Source organism: Vigna radiata, chromosome 5 (genome assembly GCF_000741045.1).
Source record: "Vigna radiata var. radiata cultivar VC1973A chromosome 5, Vradiata_ver6, whole genome shotgun sequence".
NCBI lineage: Eukaryota > Viridiplantae > Streptophyta > Magnoliopsida > Fabales > Fabaceae > Vigna > Vigna radiata.
Genome location: NC_028355.1, coordinates 30,521,667 through 30,536,013, shown reverse-complemented (window position 1 = coordinate 30,536,013; position 14,347 = coordinate 30,521,667). Strand labels below are relative to the sequence as shown.

The 14,347-nt window shown below is 34.9% G+C and overlaps 1 protein-coding gene across 1 annotated transcript; it reads right to left on the bottom strand.

Moving 5' to 3' along the window:
• Positions 1–5,746: 5,746 nt before the first annotated feature.
• Positions 5,747–7,408, bottom strand: LOC106759967 (ribosomal L1 domain-containing protein 1). Its single transcript, XM_014643375.2, has one exon. The coding sequence runs from the start codon at positions 7,335–7,337 to the stop codon at positions 6,099–6,101; it is 1,239 nt and encodes a 412-aa protein (XP_014498861.1). The 5' UTR covers positions 7,338–7,408; the 3' UTR covers positions 5,747–6,098.
• Positions 7,409–14,347: the final 6,939 nt, after the last annotated feature.

Genomic DNA, 14,347 nt, shown 5'->3' with positions numbered 1-14,347 from the left:
ACAATCAAATATGCATATGGAGAACAATACAAATAATTTGAACTGAAATTTTATCAAACTTACCCATAAATTCCAACATATATGTTATAACAAATTATGAAAAATAATTTTCCCAGACAATTCAAAAATTAATAAAATGATTAAAATTTTAATGATTTGTGTTAAATCTCAAACGGGAATTAAGTTTCATTTAATGATTTCATAATACAATCATAATTGACACATCAAACTTAATCAATCATTCATACATACTCAAGACACAATGTGTAACACAAACTAAAAATCACATCACTGACAACCAATATCCAATAACTAAAAATTATATATTCAATAACCAATTACATCTCAAAACTAAAATTCACATATCCAACTAATAACTCATAACCAATAACCAATATTCAATATCATATCCTATAACTAATAACAAATAATGAACCAAAATACTAACCTTGTTCAATGGTTGAAAATGAAAATTACCGAAAGAGAATGGGCACAAACAATGTAGAATGGGCACAAGTAAGCAATGGAGAGGGAAAACATCACCACGGAGGCCCGCGAACTCGCACACAATAACTACACCAAAAGCCAACGAAAACAAATTTTAATCGGTACAAATGATTTTAAACCTAATATAATCAGTGCAAAATGATTTTAAAACAGTGAAAAGTGACAGAAAACACACCTTAACATTAATGGCGAAACGAAGAAAGCAAGAGGAAGAAGATGAACATAGTGGCAGAGATAAAACGCGTAACTGGCTTTCGCGTTCTGGGTTGGTGAGAAACAAAGGATATGACGTTGTTCCCTCTTGTAGCCAATGTCTAAATGGTATTTGACGTCGATGCCCCACCATAGGCGATGTGTCAGTTAATTAAAAATAATTTTTGACGCTTAAAATGAGGCATTTTCGGTCCTTTTTAACGTTCGCGGAGGGGGCACCCAACGTCTAAATGGTATTTGACATCTAGGGAGAGACAACAAATGTCTAAATGCAATGTAACAGTGCCTTTTGAGTTCCTTTTCGCATGATATCCAATGTAGGGGCACTCGACGTGTAAATGGTATTTGATATCGGGGGAAGAGGTAGTGGACGTCTAAAAACAATGAAACATTGCCTTTTGGCAGACTATTTGACATCCAATGGAGGGACAACCGATGTCTAAATGGTATGTGACGTTGGGGACCCCTTATAGCCAAAGTTTATAGAGTACTTTTGTATACAAAACTGTCACCGGTCATTTTGTTTGATTAGAGGTTAAACGCGTAACATTAACGCTATTTGTGCACTAGTGACACAAGAATGAAATGTTCAAAAATATATATATTCTCAAAATAAGAACACTTATTTATTTTTTTCTTTTTTCTTTTGTAGATATTAAATTTTGAGACAATATTAAACATGTTATTTGGAAAAATTTAAGAATAAGTATATATCTCACATTAAAAAGAATAAAAAATTAAATATTATATAAAGATAAAATTTAAATTTATTGTTTTGTAGATTTAAATTGAAGATAATATCAATCTTTTATGTATAAATGAAGTTAATATTTCATTTGATTGGTATTATTTTTCTCGTAATTCTTTCTGAAAAGACTCATCATTATCAAACACGAATAAATGAGTTCTCTTAAAATAGATTTGAATCATAGTTAATCACGTTATCTTTTATATGTATAAAAGAAGAGAAAAGGTAGCATATAATGCTGCAATTTGGTAAGGAACTGGCTGTTAGTTAAACGTTGGACTGAATATATCTTTTCTGACATGCTATCAGTATAAGGATCCAAAATTTGGCAGGTGTACTATACATTTTACTAGAGTTGACCTATTTATGATAAACAGTAGAACTTCATTTGCCATAAAGATTCAAGAATATTGGCTTGGTGAGCTGTTAAAAACAAGAAAATATTTAGACAGAAATGCTCATTTTAAATATTGAACATAACCTGTTTGATACTATGTGGATGAAAAAATATCCTGAATACAAGGTTATAAAAATTTTAAACATGTGTACTGCTCAAAAAACCAAACCATGGTCTGAGCTAGGTGACACAACAGTTCCAAATATGAAGACAAACTCAACATCAATGTACTTGTCTTAATTACTCCAGACCTACCATTTGCATGCGAGCATTATCAAGATGGGACGAGGAACAGTTGTTATAGTTTTGTCAAAGAAGGTAGGCCATGGCTCTATTATATTAGTGCATACAAAGTCCAGAATAAAATTTCATGTTAGAAATGTGAACCATGTTCAACGTTCTGATAAATTTGGTGAAAGACTGCCACACCACTACTTAAAGTTATCACTCAACAAAATAAAAGGCACACACATACTAATAAGACTCTCTTATGCACTTGGATATTTCTTGAGAACAGTGCAGAATCTTAGCTAGCACAGATCAAACTTCCCAATATCTAATATAATCTAATGATAAAATGGGTTGATTTTCCATGTTGGTCAATCAGAAACTGGCATCCAATACACAGTTTGGTGCTTTTAGGCCAAAAGAATCTTGGTTTAAGCAAGATCTAGATTCTGGAATGTGACAGCACCAACAGTGTCAGACAAACTAAACTGCCATAAATCATAATAATGATGATTTATTTCAAAGTAATCATGAGTCAATGCAGTATTTGTGTAGCCAACCATGAATAATATTTAGAATAAATTTTTTATGAAATCTCTAGTGCATTTTAGTTACAGTTGTTGAATTAAAATTAGAGTTTTACATTTGTGTGCCTAAGGATGAATACCAGTGATCCTAAGGTGCACATTGCTGACACGTTTGATGTGATAGTCAGTATTGTATTTGACTTCTAAATAATGATTACTCTAACATATACACCAGCAACCCCAGATGGCTAATGATATCACTACAATATATAATAGATGTTTACTTGTTTAAGTAACAACTAAATCATGTTTTGATGCAGTAAAAGGTATTTTGCTTTTGATTCAGGCTTGATTCATTACACACACAAGTGCATATTAATGCTTCTGATATTAGTTTTTGTGTTCTGCCAACCCTTGTGATTTGGACTGACTTAATATTAGGAATTAAAAGCATGATTATATATAGACTGACTGCATACAACTAAACACTGGTAATATGCAGAATAAATGTCTGTAATAAATATTAGCTTAACTTAAGAAAACAAAACTCTAGTTCTGATAAAAAAGCAGCACTACTAAAAGCGCGTACAAAAAAAGTGTTTTTAAAGTAAAAAGTTATGACACGGTGTCCAATTTCCAATTTTGGACATAAGGAAAAATAATAAGAACATGGTTATGCATCCAAAGCCAATAGCTTTATTTATATATTTTATTGATATTTGAAAAGTCTAATTCACTTGGTGCACCTAAAAACTAAATCCATTGTCTATAACATGCAAATACGGTTACTTTCCATTCAAAGATATACATAATGAAAATTTGACTAATTAATGAGAGTGATGTCGTGCCTATCTGAAACCACTAAGGAGGCTCTGTGGTGTTGATGAGCATATCATCATCTGGTATACACTGTAGTTTCAGTCATTCTTCTTTTTGTTGATGGTAACCTTTATGTCGTTTTTGCTAAAAACATTGAGCAAAAGCCTAAAACGACAAGGTTGAAGCACGTGGCGTGGGTTGTGGCAGTGCCATGTGTACCGAAGCCGCCCACAATTGGAAAGGGAACAAAAGGGTTAGTTCATCAATGGCTAGACGTTTAAACTTTAAACTTGGTGCAATACCAAAACACTCATCATCATCACTCTTGGTCTTCTGAATTGCCTTTCCAACATTACCACCACTGTTGACAAAGAAAAAATCACTTATCAGTCCCTGCAAATACGGCTTTTGACAGAGAAACCAAAATGGATGTTTAATATTAATATCAGAGATAAAATCAGTTTATAATATATAAATGAATATAAATCTTTTTTTACAAGTTAATTTTGTGAGATTGAGTTAGGTTTAAAGTGTACTTATTAAGAAGATGATCACTCTTGGACAAGATTTGACGTGGCCAATCTACATGCGCAGCACACACGAAGAATTTTGACTGCCTTTGCAGCTCTTGATAAGGAATTGACGAGACAACTGTTGGATAGGATGGCTGAACCTCATTTCTACAAGGATGAACTGCTCAAATTGTATAGTATTACTGGATAGAATCCAAAACACAGAATATAAAATGAAAGTAATAAAACTTGTATATCTTCATCCAGAAAAATGAAAACAAATGATAATTTTGTTTTATTCTGTCATGTCAAATAATAAAATGAAAATTATGATTCATTCCACTCCACCGATTCTCTGTATATACAGGATATACTTGTAATCGTTTTAGCCACCTATGGATTTATCCATTTCAAACCATCAACTATCACATCAGAAGAAGAGATCAGGATTCAACGGAATATACCCCGTGGCACATAGCAGCCCAACAAGAATATACAAAATGGTCTATGCCACTCGTTTACGTCTTTTTTGTATTTTACTCATAAATAGTTATTGATCATATAATCTCTTCCTCATTATTATAAGTATTATATCACAAAACTGCTAATAGGTCCACTTATTCATGAAATATCTCATTCAGACTTGTGAATTTAGGTAAAGTGTTTATCTCTTTGAACAACGGACTTTTTAGGGTGAAAAATAACACTAGAACTTCGTAATTAAGGAACCATTTAAAATGTCGAACCTTTTGCTCCCAACAGATGAGCATCAAAAGAGAATGAAAGAGAGAACAGAGAACGATGTAGTTCCTTGGCTAAAAGAATAAAAATCATGCTTAATGCAGAAACTTTCAGGGAAGTAAAAAAACATTCAAAACTACCCGATTAAAGCCTAATGTTTGCCTTCCAATGCCATTGCCTCATGTTAACTTTATTTTAGAATACTTTATAAATTTCAAAAAGATAGAAAGGAGTCAGAGAGAGATCATAGTTCCAATCTTACACTAATAGTTGAGAATTATAAGATTGATTTAAAGAATTTAAAAAATATGAATAAGAGCAGCTTTTAGCTAACTTGTATAACACTAATTATCACTAGCGTCAGAACCCAAATCCAAATCCAAACTAAGTGCAAAAGGTCACAGGTTTTATTTGTTGCTTCTGACTAAACCCTTTGATGAGATCCCCAACTACGTATAAGGAACCTAACTACACAGATGATTTTATGAGAAGCTATAATTTTAGAGAAATATGGTAGCACAGTACTGAAGTTGGAAGAAGATAACCAAGAATGTACAATTTAAAAGGAACGAGTTACCACAAGAAAATACGTTTGAATGTGTGTTAAATCTATTTGATAGAGAAATGGTCTCCAAATACAAGAGTATAAAGACACGTGAATACAAAGAACAATGTCAGTCTGATCCCAAACCTTATTACAAACAGACATGATTAATACATCCTAATTATATGAGTGATTTTAAAACAGGCGTTGTTTTACCCATTGCTCTGTAAAATTAATAGCTGTTCAATTATTAGTACCCTCAAGTACAGCTAAATAGATAGTTTCAGACTAGACATTTTCCACTAATCTTAGCATTCAAGAAATGAAAAACGGAACCTAACACGTAGAATTTCAATAAAAATATTTCAACAAAAATGGGTATCTACTACCAAAAAACTAAGAGGCAAAATTTAAGGTTAAAATCTTGAAAACAAAAGGAAAACAGCAAATTTAAGCAGTCACCTCACTGAAAGCTCCAATTTGTTCTCAACATTCTCCTTCCAAATGTCCTTGATACTTTCATTAATATTGAAACCAAAAATTTGCAATATCTAAATAATTTCATCTTCTAAATCGATCTCCAACAAGCAATATCTAATGACTCAAGTATATTAAACTTACTTGCCGGGATGCAACACTCTGACCTTACCCATTTAACAATCATTTTAAACCTCAACTGTTGAAATTTTGAACTAGAAAATAACAAATCAAACCAACAGAAAACACAAACGCCCTAATACAGGGTCAGAAACAAAAATGCAGCTGGGGACTCAACAAACACCACCACAACAGGTTAGCACAGGGCCCCCAACAAGCAACGATTTCTTACATCAATCGCTAATAGACAACATCATCCAACTCACTAGGCCTTCTTACTTTTCTTAGCCTTCACACTTTTCACTGCCTTCACCTTCACTTCCCCTGTTTTCATCTTCTTCAATTCCCCTTTCTTCGTCTTCTTCACGCCAGATTCTTCATCCCTAATAACCAATTCACTCCCACTCTTCACCTTTTTCTTCTTGTCCTTGGCACTAGATTCCTTATCCTCAGCAACCAACTCACTTTCACTCTTCCCCTTTTTCCTCTTCTCCTTGACACCAGACGATTTCTTCAACCTCTTCTCACCATTCAACACACTCGAAACCCCTCTCTTCCTCTTCTCATCCACATTGTCATCGCCACCACCATCATCACTCGTCAATTCATTTTCAATCTCATCCTCACCACCATTCTCATCCATATACCTAACTTCATGAATCCTCCCCTTCTTCTTTGCCGATTCACGAACCTCCTCATCGTTTTTCCTCTTCTTCTTCTTCTCTTTTATCTCAGCCTGCTCGTTAGCACCCTCAATCCTCAACTTCAAATCCGGAACAACCTGATACACAGGCAACGCCACACTCTCCAACAGCTTCAGATGCAGCGACCGCACATTCCCCCACTTCTTCGGCACAACCTCCACAATCCCCTCAACCGCAGCCATCACATTCTCCACAATTGAGTCTCTCTCCATCCCCACCTTTGCAACCCTAACAACGCTACACGTGCCGGTCCGCATGAACAGCATCGCGGACGAGCACGCCCTCTCCACCTGCTCCTTCCAGTTACTCTTCTTCAGATCCACCGGCACCGGCAACTTCCTCTTCTTGAAAAATTGCTTCCCAAGTAGCCGAGGAAGCAACGGGACAATATTCTTCTCTGCAAAAAACAAATCGTAGGAATCACAGAGCTTCCGCTTCGCCTCAAAAGCACGATAATCGGATGCCAGTTTTGACAGCTTCAGGATTTTTGCTATGGGGATGGACTCGGATTGGACCTTGGCCTGGGCCTGGGCCTTGGTCACGCGGGCCTTGTTGGGCCGGTCGTCGAGGATGAGACACTGTTCTGAGAACTGCGAGAACAGGGAGTGTGGGAGAGGGATCTTGTAAGGGTTAACGCGAGATTTCGCCGGAATCTTCTTCAGCGTTACGACGAGGTACACAAATTCTTCGTCTTGATCGAAGAGTTTGGGCTTTTGAGTCTCCGATTGGGAGCGACGCCATTTGAGAAGCGCGTCTATGGCTTTGGTGACTGTGACGGGGTTTAGGTTCTCGGAAGCCATGCGCGAAGGTAGGTTTTAGGGTTTAACGAGAGAGAGTTTTCAGAAAAGAAAAGGAAGAGGAAGGAGAGCTAGGGTTTTGGTGGTCAGAGTTGGAATATAAGGGGTTTGACTTTTTATTTGGGCCGTTGAGGAAATAAGAATGTAAGAAGGGGGTTACTCCCTCTACCTCCCCAATTCTAACTCCCACCCCCCATTTCATTTTTAAGATTTGTTTTATTAGTTTATTTTTTATATTAATTTTTAGATATTTTAATAATGGAATTTATATGTTTTGATGTATTATTTTTAAATATATTTTTAACGTATAAATGGGAGAGTGAGAGTTGCANAGAGNNTTTGGAGGAGGAGCGTTTCAAAAGCTTTGGTGGGGGTGGGGGTGGGAATACGAAGGAGAGGAATTTGAGTCTNTGTGTTTTGACTGAGGCAAACTGTAAAAGAGTAGGTTAACTTTAGTAAATAGGTGTAAAACGGTAAAAATAAAAAAAAAACATAAAGATTAATTTTGTATTTAAAAAAAAATCAAAAAAAATTGGGGGGTAGGGGTTGGAATTGGGGAGGTACAGGGAGTAACTCCCATGTAAGAATGGTCCACTATTTTGGCCCGAATCTAATTATAATTAAACATAGAAACGATTGTTGTTTTCTTCTTTTAAAAACAAAAGTGAAAATAATTACTAAAAAGGAATTAAAATAATTATAAAATAAAAAGTGTGATAAAATTATTATTTTTAAATAATATTATAGTTATATATATATATTTTTTTAAATGAAGTACAATATTTGTTTTTGGAATATTAATATTACACATAGTCAAACTTAAAGTATACAAAAATTAATATAATATAACTAAATTTTGAGTTTTTAAATAAAGTATAATTCTTTTGAAATTAAATAAGACATTTTTTAAAGTGCAACTTTTAAAGTAAATGAGTGAGTTGAAAAGTCAGCAAAATACTAAAAACTTGTTTATAATATATTTAAAATTAATAAATGTACAAATAATTTTATGAAATTCTCTCATTCATATAAAATAACAAATACATCAATTAATTGAATTATATATTTAAAAATAATCTAATTATTTCATCTAAAAATACTTTTATTTTACCATATTAATGAATATTCTTTCTTTTTATTAGTCATGATAAATATATAGTTAAGACATAATTTCACAAAATTTAAAACAGGAAAAAATTATATTTACAGCTAAAGTAGATATGTATAGGACAAGAGTTATTATACAAATATAAGAGAAATAATAAGATATCTTGATTTTGTGATGTTAATTGGACAAGAGTTCATATAGGTTGTGTTCACTTGCGGCAAAATTTACTGTTTACTAGAGTTGGAGAGTGACGATTTATAAAATTAACGTGTTCACTTCAAATGAATTGCGAAGAACAAATTGAAGCGATTTGTGGGATGGCTACAGTGTTCACTCACCCGTTCATGAGACGAGATTTTGAGGGATGAAAGCGGCTTTGTTCGAAATGCCCCTCTAATTAAAAAGAATTCTCAGCTGAGACCCAACTACAATATTAGCCACTTTCACCGCGTCACTACGTACACAACATTCACTTGCACTGCATATTAACACACAACGTCCAATAAGTTGAACACATTGTTACTTGTGTTGCTACTGTAGATTCACGAGCAAAGTAAATTGGGATGGTGTGGTTGCAGAGATTCCCTGGTTGCTTGAGCCAGTCTTTACACAGGAAAGATTCCTGCACACACAAGCTGAGGTTAGTTTTCCAGTATGTTGTTATTCGAATTTTGTTGTTCTTTATGAGTTACAGGGTTGCAGATCACGAGGAAGAAGGACTTCATGGCATCAAGACGACTGTGGTAAGTTGAATGCAAGGCCAGTGAAGGTGAAGAAAACGATGAACAATGAAAGTGATGAGTTTATGATACAGCGTATTCGGTTACCTATGCAACGTATTCGGATACACACCTTCGACCCATGCACAAAGGACCTGTATCTGGTTGCAAAGGTGGAGTATTCGGTTACACAACTTACAACAAGATACACACGACCTGGATCTGATTCATAGCGCGCGTATTCGGTAAGGCATGGTTACGTAGGGTGTCGTATTCGGTTACGCACCCAGTTACACACCTTCTTCTTCTTCTTCTTCACAGACCTTCTTCTTCTTCTTCTTCTTCTTCACAAACCCTCCGCATGAAGGTGACAGAGGTGGAGGATGGTGGAGGGTGGATGATGCATAGGATACAGGGTAAACCATAAATGACGCGCGTGACGAAATGAAATTTGAGCATGTTGTATTCGGTTACACAAAATGAAATTTGAGCGTGTTAGCATGTGAATCTGAAGGATGTTGTATTCGGTTACGCCCAGGGAGTATTGAGTATTCGGTTCTCATAGTGTACTACTACTTCTTCTTCTTCTTCTTCTTCTTCTTCTTCTTGAAGATTGAATATTCCTCCTTTGCTGCCAGCGTCGGTCGTGAAGAATACAAAGCTGACGATGCCTAACCCTGTGTTTTGTTTGTGTTGTAGGTGAAGGAGTTGTGAAGAAAGTAGAGGTACGTAAAGGTGCTGTTAACATTGTGGAGGTGAAGCTTTGTCAAGTTCGTCCAATTGGTGTAATTCGTGGACTTTGGTGAAGGTGCGGTTCAAGGAGTTATCTAAAGCATCCTGGAACTAGTAGCCAAGGTTGATGAAGTGTGAAAGCATTTAGTTAACTGATTTTTGTATTTGGGGAAAGCTTGTTAACAATTTGATGTTTTGTGTTGTAGGTGGTAGGAAAGAGTACGGTGGGTGGTGGCTAAAGGTTGTGAAAGTGTGCAAATTACCTTTTCTTTGCATTGGAATTTTTGGTGGTTCTTTTGCTTTTTATCATTCAGGGGCAGCCAAGTTATTTGTGGTTCTTTGCTTGAATTTGATTGAAGGTATATGATGCTTAACAAACTTTTTATTCTAGTATTGTATAATATATTGATATATTTCTAATTATGTTGCCATGTTTTGTTTATTAGGGTGAAGCTTTCAAGTTTAACATTTGAATTTCACAATCTTGTGAACAAATTATGAGTGGCATTCCATTGGAGGTTCATGGTGTTTGGTCAATCTTCATTTTATTTTGATAAGTCTTCAAGAGGTATTTTTTAATCTATATTCAAAATTAATAAATCTCACTTCCATAATATATAAATTCATACTACTTGGAACTAAATTATATTACAAACAAATACTACATTTTAAAAAAAATTCATTTCACTAAATTATAATTTAATTAAATTTTTAAATTTTGTTTTTAATAATTATTCTAATTTTTTTACTCTTAATAAACATTTTTACAATTAAATATAACATTAACAAATATCATTTTATATTACTTTAATACCTAGGGGCATTTTGGTAATCTTCATTTTCTAAATTAAACAAATATTTTTTAACTGTTACATCAATCAAATCCTACACTAATTCTCACAAACTTATCTCTAAATCAACTCTCAATTACCTTCAAATCTACTCAAATAAACACAAAAAAATCACCCTTAAATCCCCTCAAATCCATTCAATTACTCTCTCCAATTCATCTCATGTGAACATACCCATAGACAAGCTTTCCATTTCCGTATATTAAATTTTTCATAGGAGACAACATTATTTCTTGAAGAAACAAGAAACAAAATATGTTTACTCAATATAGTTTTGAAGCCAAGTATAAAGAAAAGGTATCATACTTGTGTAACTAAAATAACTCTTTCAAAGAGATGGAATTTTGGTGGAATTCAACATATGAATATGTTATAATAATTAAACAAATACTCATTGTTTTCATTATTTTTATCGTATCTATTTATCGCATAAGAATAGTCTTTATTGTTTAGATTAATTAACGTCTAAATTTTATAGAAATAGAAAACAGTACCAGAAGACTTACGCAGTATTCACCCCACTAAACTAGAATCCCTTAAACAAAGTGGTGATTGTAGGAACAATAATTCATTATGCGTGAACGATCATCAATTATAAAATGGATGTAGTTTATAAATATTTTTTTAACTATTTTATCATTATTTTTAAACCAAGCATATCTATTTCTATTTTGTTTTTCATATATTTCCATACACCCTACAATTCTATTTCCTTTTAGAATTCATCTCCTTTTTCACCATTTTTTTTACCTATGATAAAATAGAAAAGGAATGTACTGTATATAAGCATAATCCCATCACAGTTCGTGTTGCAGATAATCTTGAAATTACTTATTTATATTTGTGAAATTGGAGTAAACTGTAACGTGCAAAGAAAATGAAACCNAAAACAATNCTGAGCTGGATAGGGGAGAAAAGTTAGTTAGACCACAAGGACACATGGCAAGCAATCAGCAAGGAGAAGNNCNGAGGAAAAGCATGAGGTGTAAAAGAAAGAATGTATTTCTAAAAGATTATGTGCTCTGAGGCCATTCATGCGTGTGGTAATATTTCCTCTGACAATTCTGTTATGCTTTCTCTCTTTCTCTTCCTGCAATGTTCTTCTGCCATTTCTTACTCTGAAATGCTTTCTGCCTTTACCAGGTGATATTGTTCCAGAATATATCATTGGTGGAATTTGCTCCTTAAGTGAAATATACCATTATTGGGTGTATTGAAGCTTTACATTCTCTGTTTCAGTTTAAAGTTCAATAAAAACATAGAATTCTGCTATTACAGATCTTACTGTTGTGATATTCTGTTTTCATATTCTGCTTCTGGAAGTTATCTGTTTCATTTGGTGCTTTCATTGACGCCATGGCTGAGAACACCCGTTTGAAGGAATTACAGGCTGAAGTACGTGGTCATTCCGATGAACTTCGAAAACTGATGGATCTTCTAGAACTTCGGGACAGGGAACAACGAGCTCATACCCAACAAGTTCAGGTTGATGCACAAGCTCGTATGGATAAATTGCAACAATCTTTAGAGTTAATAGTGAAATCGCAATCTCAGTTCNATGGTGCCGTTTCNGGAGCNGCTTCTTCNCATGTTCCNTTACCNGCTAAGGACATATCCTTGGGATTTCCCNATTTCNATGGTCAATCATCGGTGTTAGAATGGATTTTTAAGGCTGAAAAATTCTTTAACTACCACCATACCCCTGATGNNGATCGAGTAGACATTGCTGCAATGCATTTCGAAAACGATGTGGTGCCTTGGTTTCAAATGCTTCAACGGTTGTNTGCAGTTCACTCNTGGACAGANTTGACACGCGCATTGGAATCTCAGTTTGGTCCATCTCCTTTTGACTGTCCAATGGCAGAGCTGTTTAAATTACANCAAANGAGTACGGTTTCANANTATTANCTGAAGTTTATGTCACTGGCAAACAGATCAATGGGCTTATCTAATGAAGCTTTATTAAATTGTTTCTTGAGTGGGTTACATGNTGAAATTAGACGTGATGTGGTCGCCCAAACACCTACTTCTTTGATGCGAGCAGTAGCCTTGGCGAAGTTATTTGAAGATCGNTACTCACCCACAATTCAATCTTCGCNAGTGTCGGTTCGACGTTATTCTCCAGTGGCTGCAACGAGTTTTCATACTTCANNGCAACAATCCAAACNAATGGTTAAACCAAGTCTTCCACCATTATTACCCAAACCTANGATTCCACCCGTGACTAATAATAATGTCAAAAAAATATCTCCAGCTGAGATGCAACTCCGCAGAGAAAAGGGCTTGTGTTATTTTTGTGATGATAAATTTACATTTAATCATCGCTGCCCAAATCGACGGTATTTGTTTTTGAATTTAGAGGAAGATTCGTTGGATCCTAATTATGAACCACCGCCTGATCTTGATCACCAGATTGTTACTCAAGAAGTTGGAAGTGAAGACCATCATTTATCACTTAATGCACTCAAAGGAGGAGTTGGGGTGGGTACAATTCGATTTTTAGCTTATATTAACAAGCTCCCTGTGACTGTTTTAGTGGATGGAGGGAGTTCAGATAATTTTCTACAACCTCGNCTTGCAAAATTTTTGAAGTTGCCTATAGAACCAGCTCCCATGTTCAAAGTTATGGTTGGGAACGACAATTATATGGNAGNAGAAGGGTTGATTCAAAAACTAGACTTACATGCTCAAGGGAATGTGTTCCAAATTCCAGTATATTTGCTTCCAATTTCAGGTGCAGATCTTATTTTGGGAGCTAACTGGTTGAAAACGTTAGGCCCGCATGTGGATGATTATGCAGCTTTGCATCTCAAATTCTTGTATAATGGTAAGTTTGTAACATTGCAAGGGGATGTTGAGCATGTACCGATGCAGGCTCAATTGCATCATATCCGCAGAATGGTCACTACTAATTCCATTGCTGAGGTTTATAGCATGCAAATGGTGGACCCCAATATTCAATCTTTTCCTTTGTTGGAATTGTCTGAGACTATAGCACCTGATATTGCATTATTGCTGCATACATATAGTTCTGTTTTTGCTACACCTTCAACTTTGCCTCCACAGCGTGCTCACGATCATTCCATTCCTTTACTGGAAGGCTCAAATCCAGTTAAGGTTAAGCCATATCGTTATCCTCATAGTCAAAAGGAGGAAATTGAGAGGCTTGTTACAGAGATGCTTCAGGAAGGGATTATTCAACCTAGTAAGAGTCCCTTTTCTTCACCTATTCTATTGGTTAAAAAGAAGGATGGGTCTTGGAGAGTTTGTACCGACTATAGAGCATTGAATGCTATTACTATAAAGGATAGTTTTCCAATACCTACTGTTGATGAGTTAATTGATGAACTTTTTGGTGCAACAATCTTTTCTAAGTTCGATTTGAGATCGGGGCATCATCAAATCTTGTTGAATCCGAAGGATTGTTATAAAACGGCTTTTCGTACGCATCATGGACATTACGAGTGGCTTGTCATGCCATTTGGACTCACAAACGCTCCAGCTACTTTTCAAAGCCTGATGAATCATATTTTTCAAGGAATATTGAGAAAATTTGTTTTAGTTTTCTTCGACGATATCCTTGTCTATAGCTCATCATTGAAG

Coding starts and splice junctions, on each gene's coding strand:
- LOC106759967 (XM_014643375.2), bottom strand. CDS start 7,337: ATGGCTTCCGAGAACCTAAACCCCGTCACAGTCACCAAAGCCATAGAC.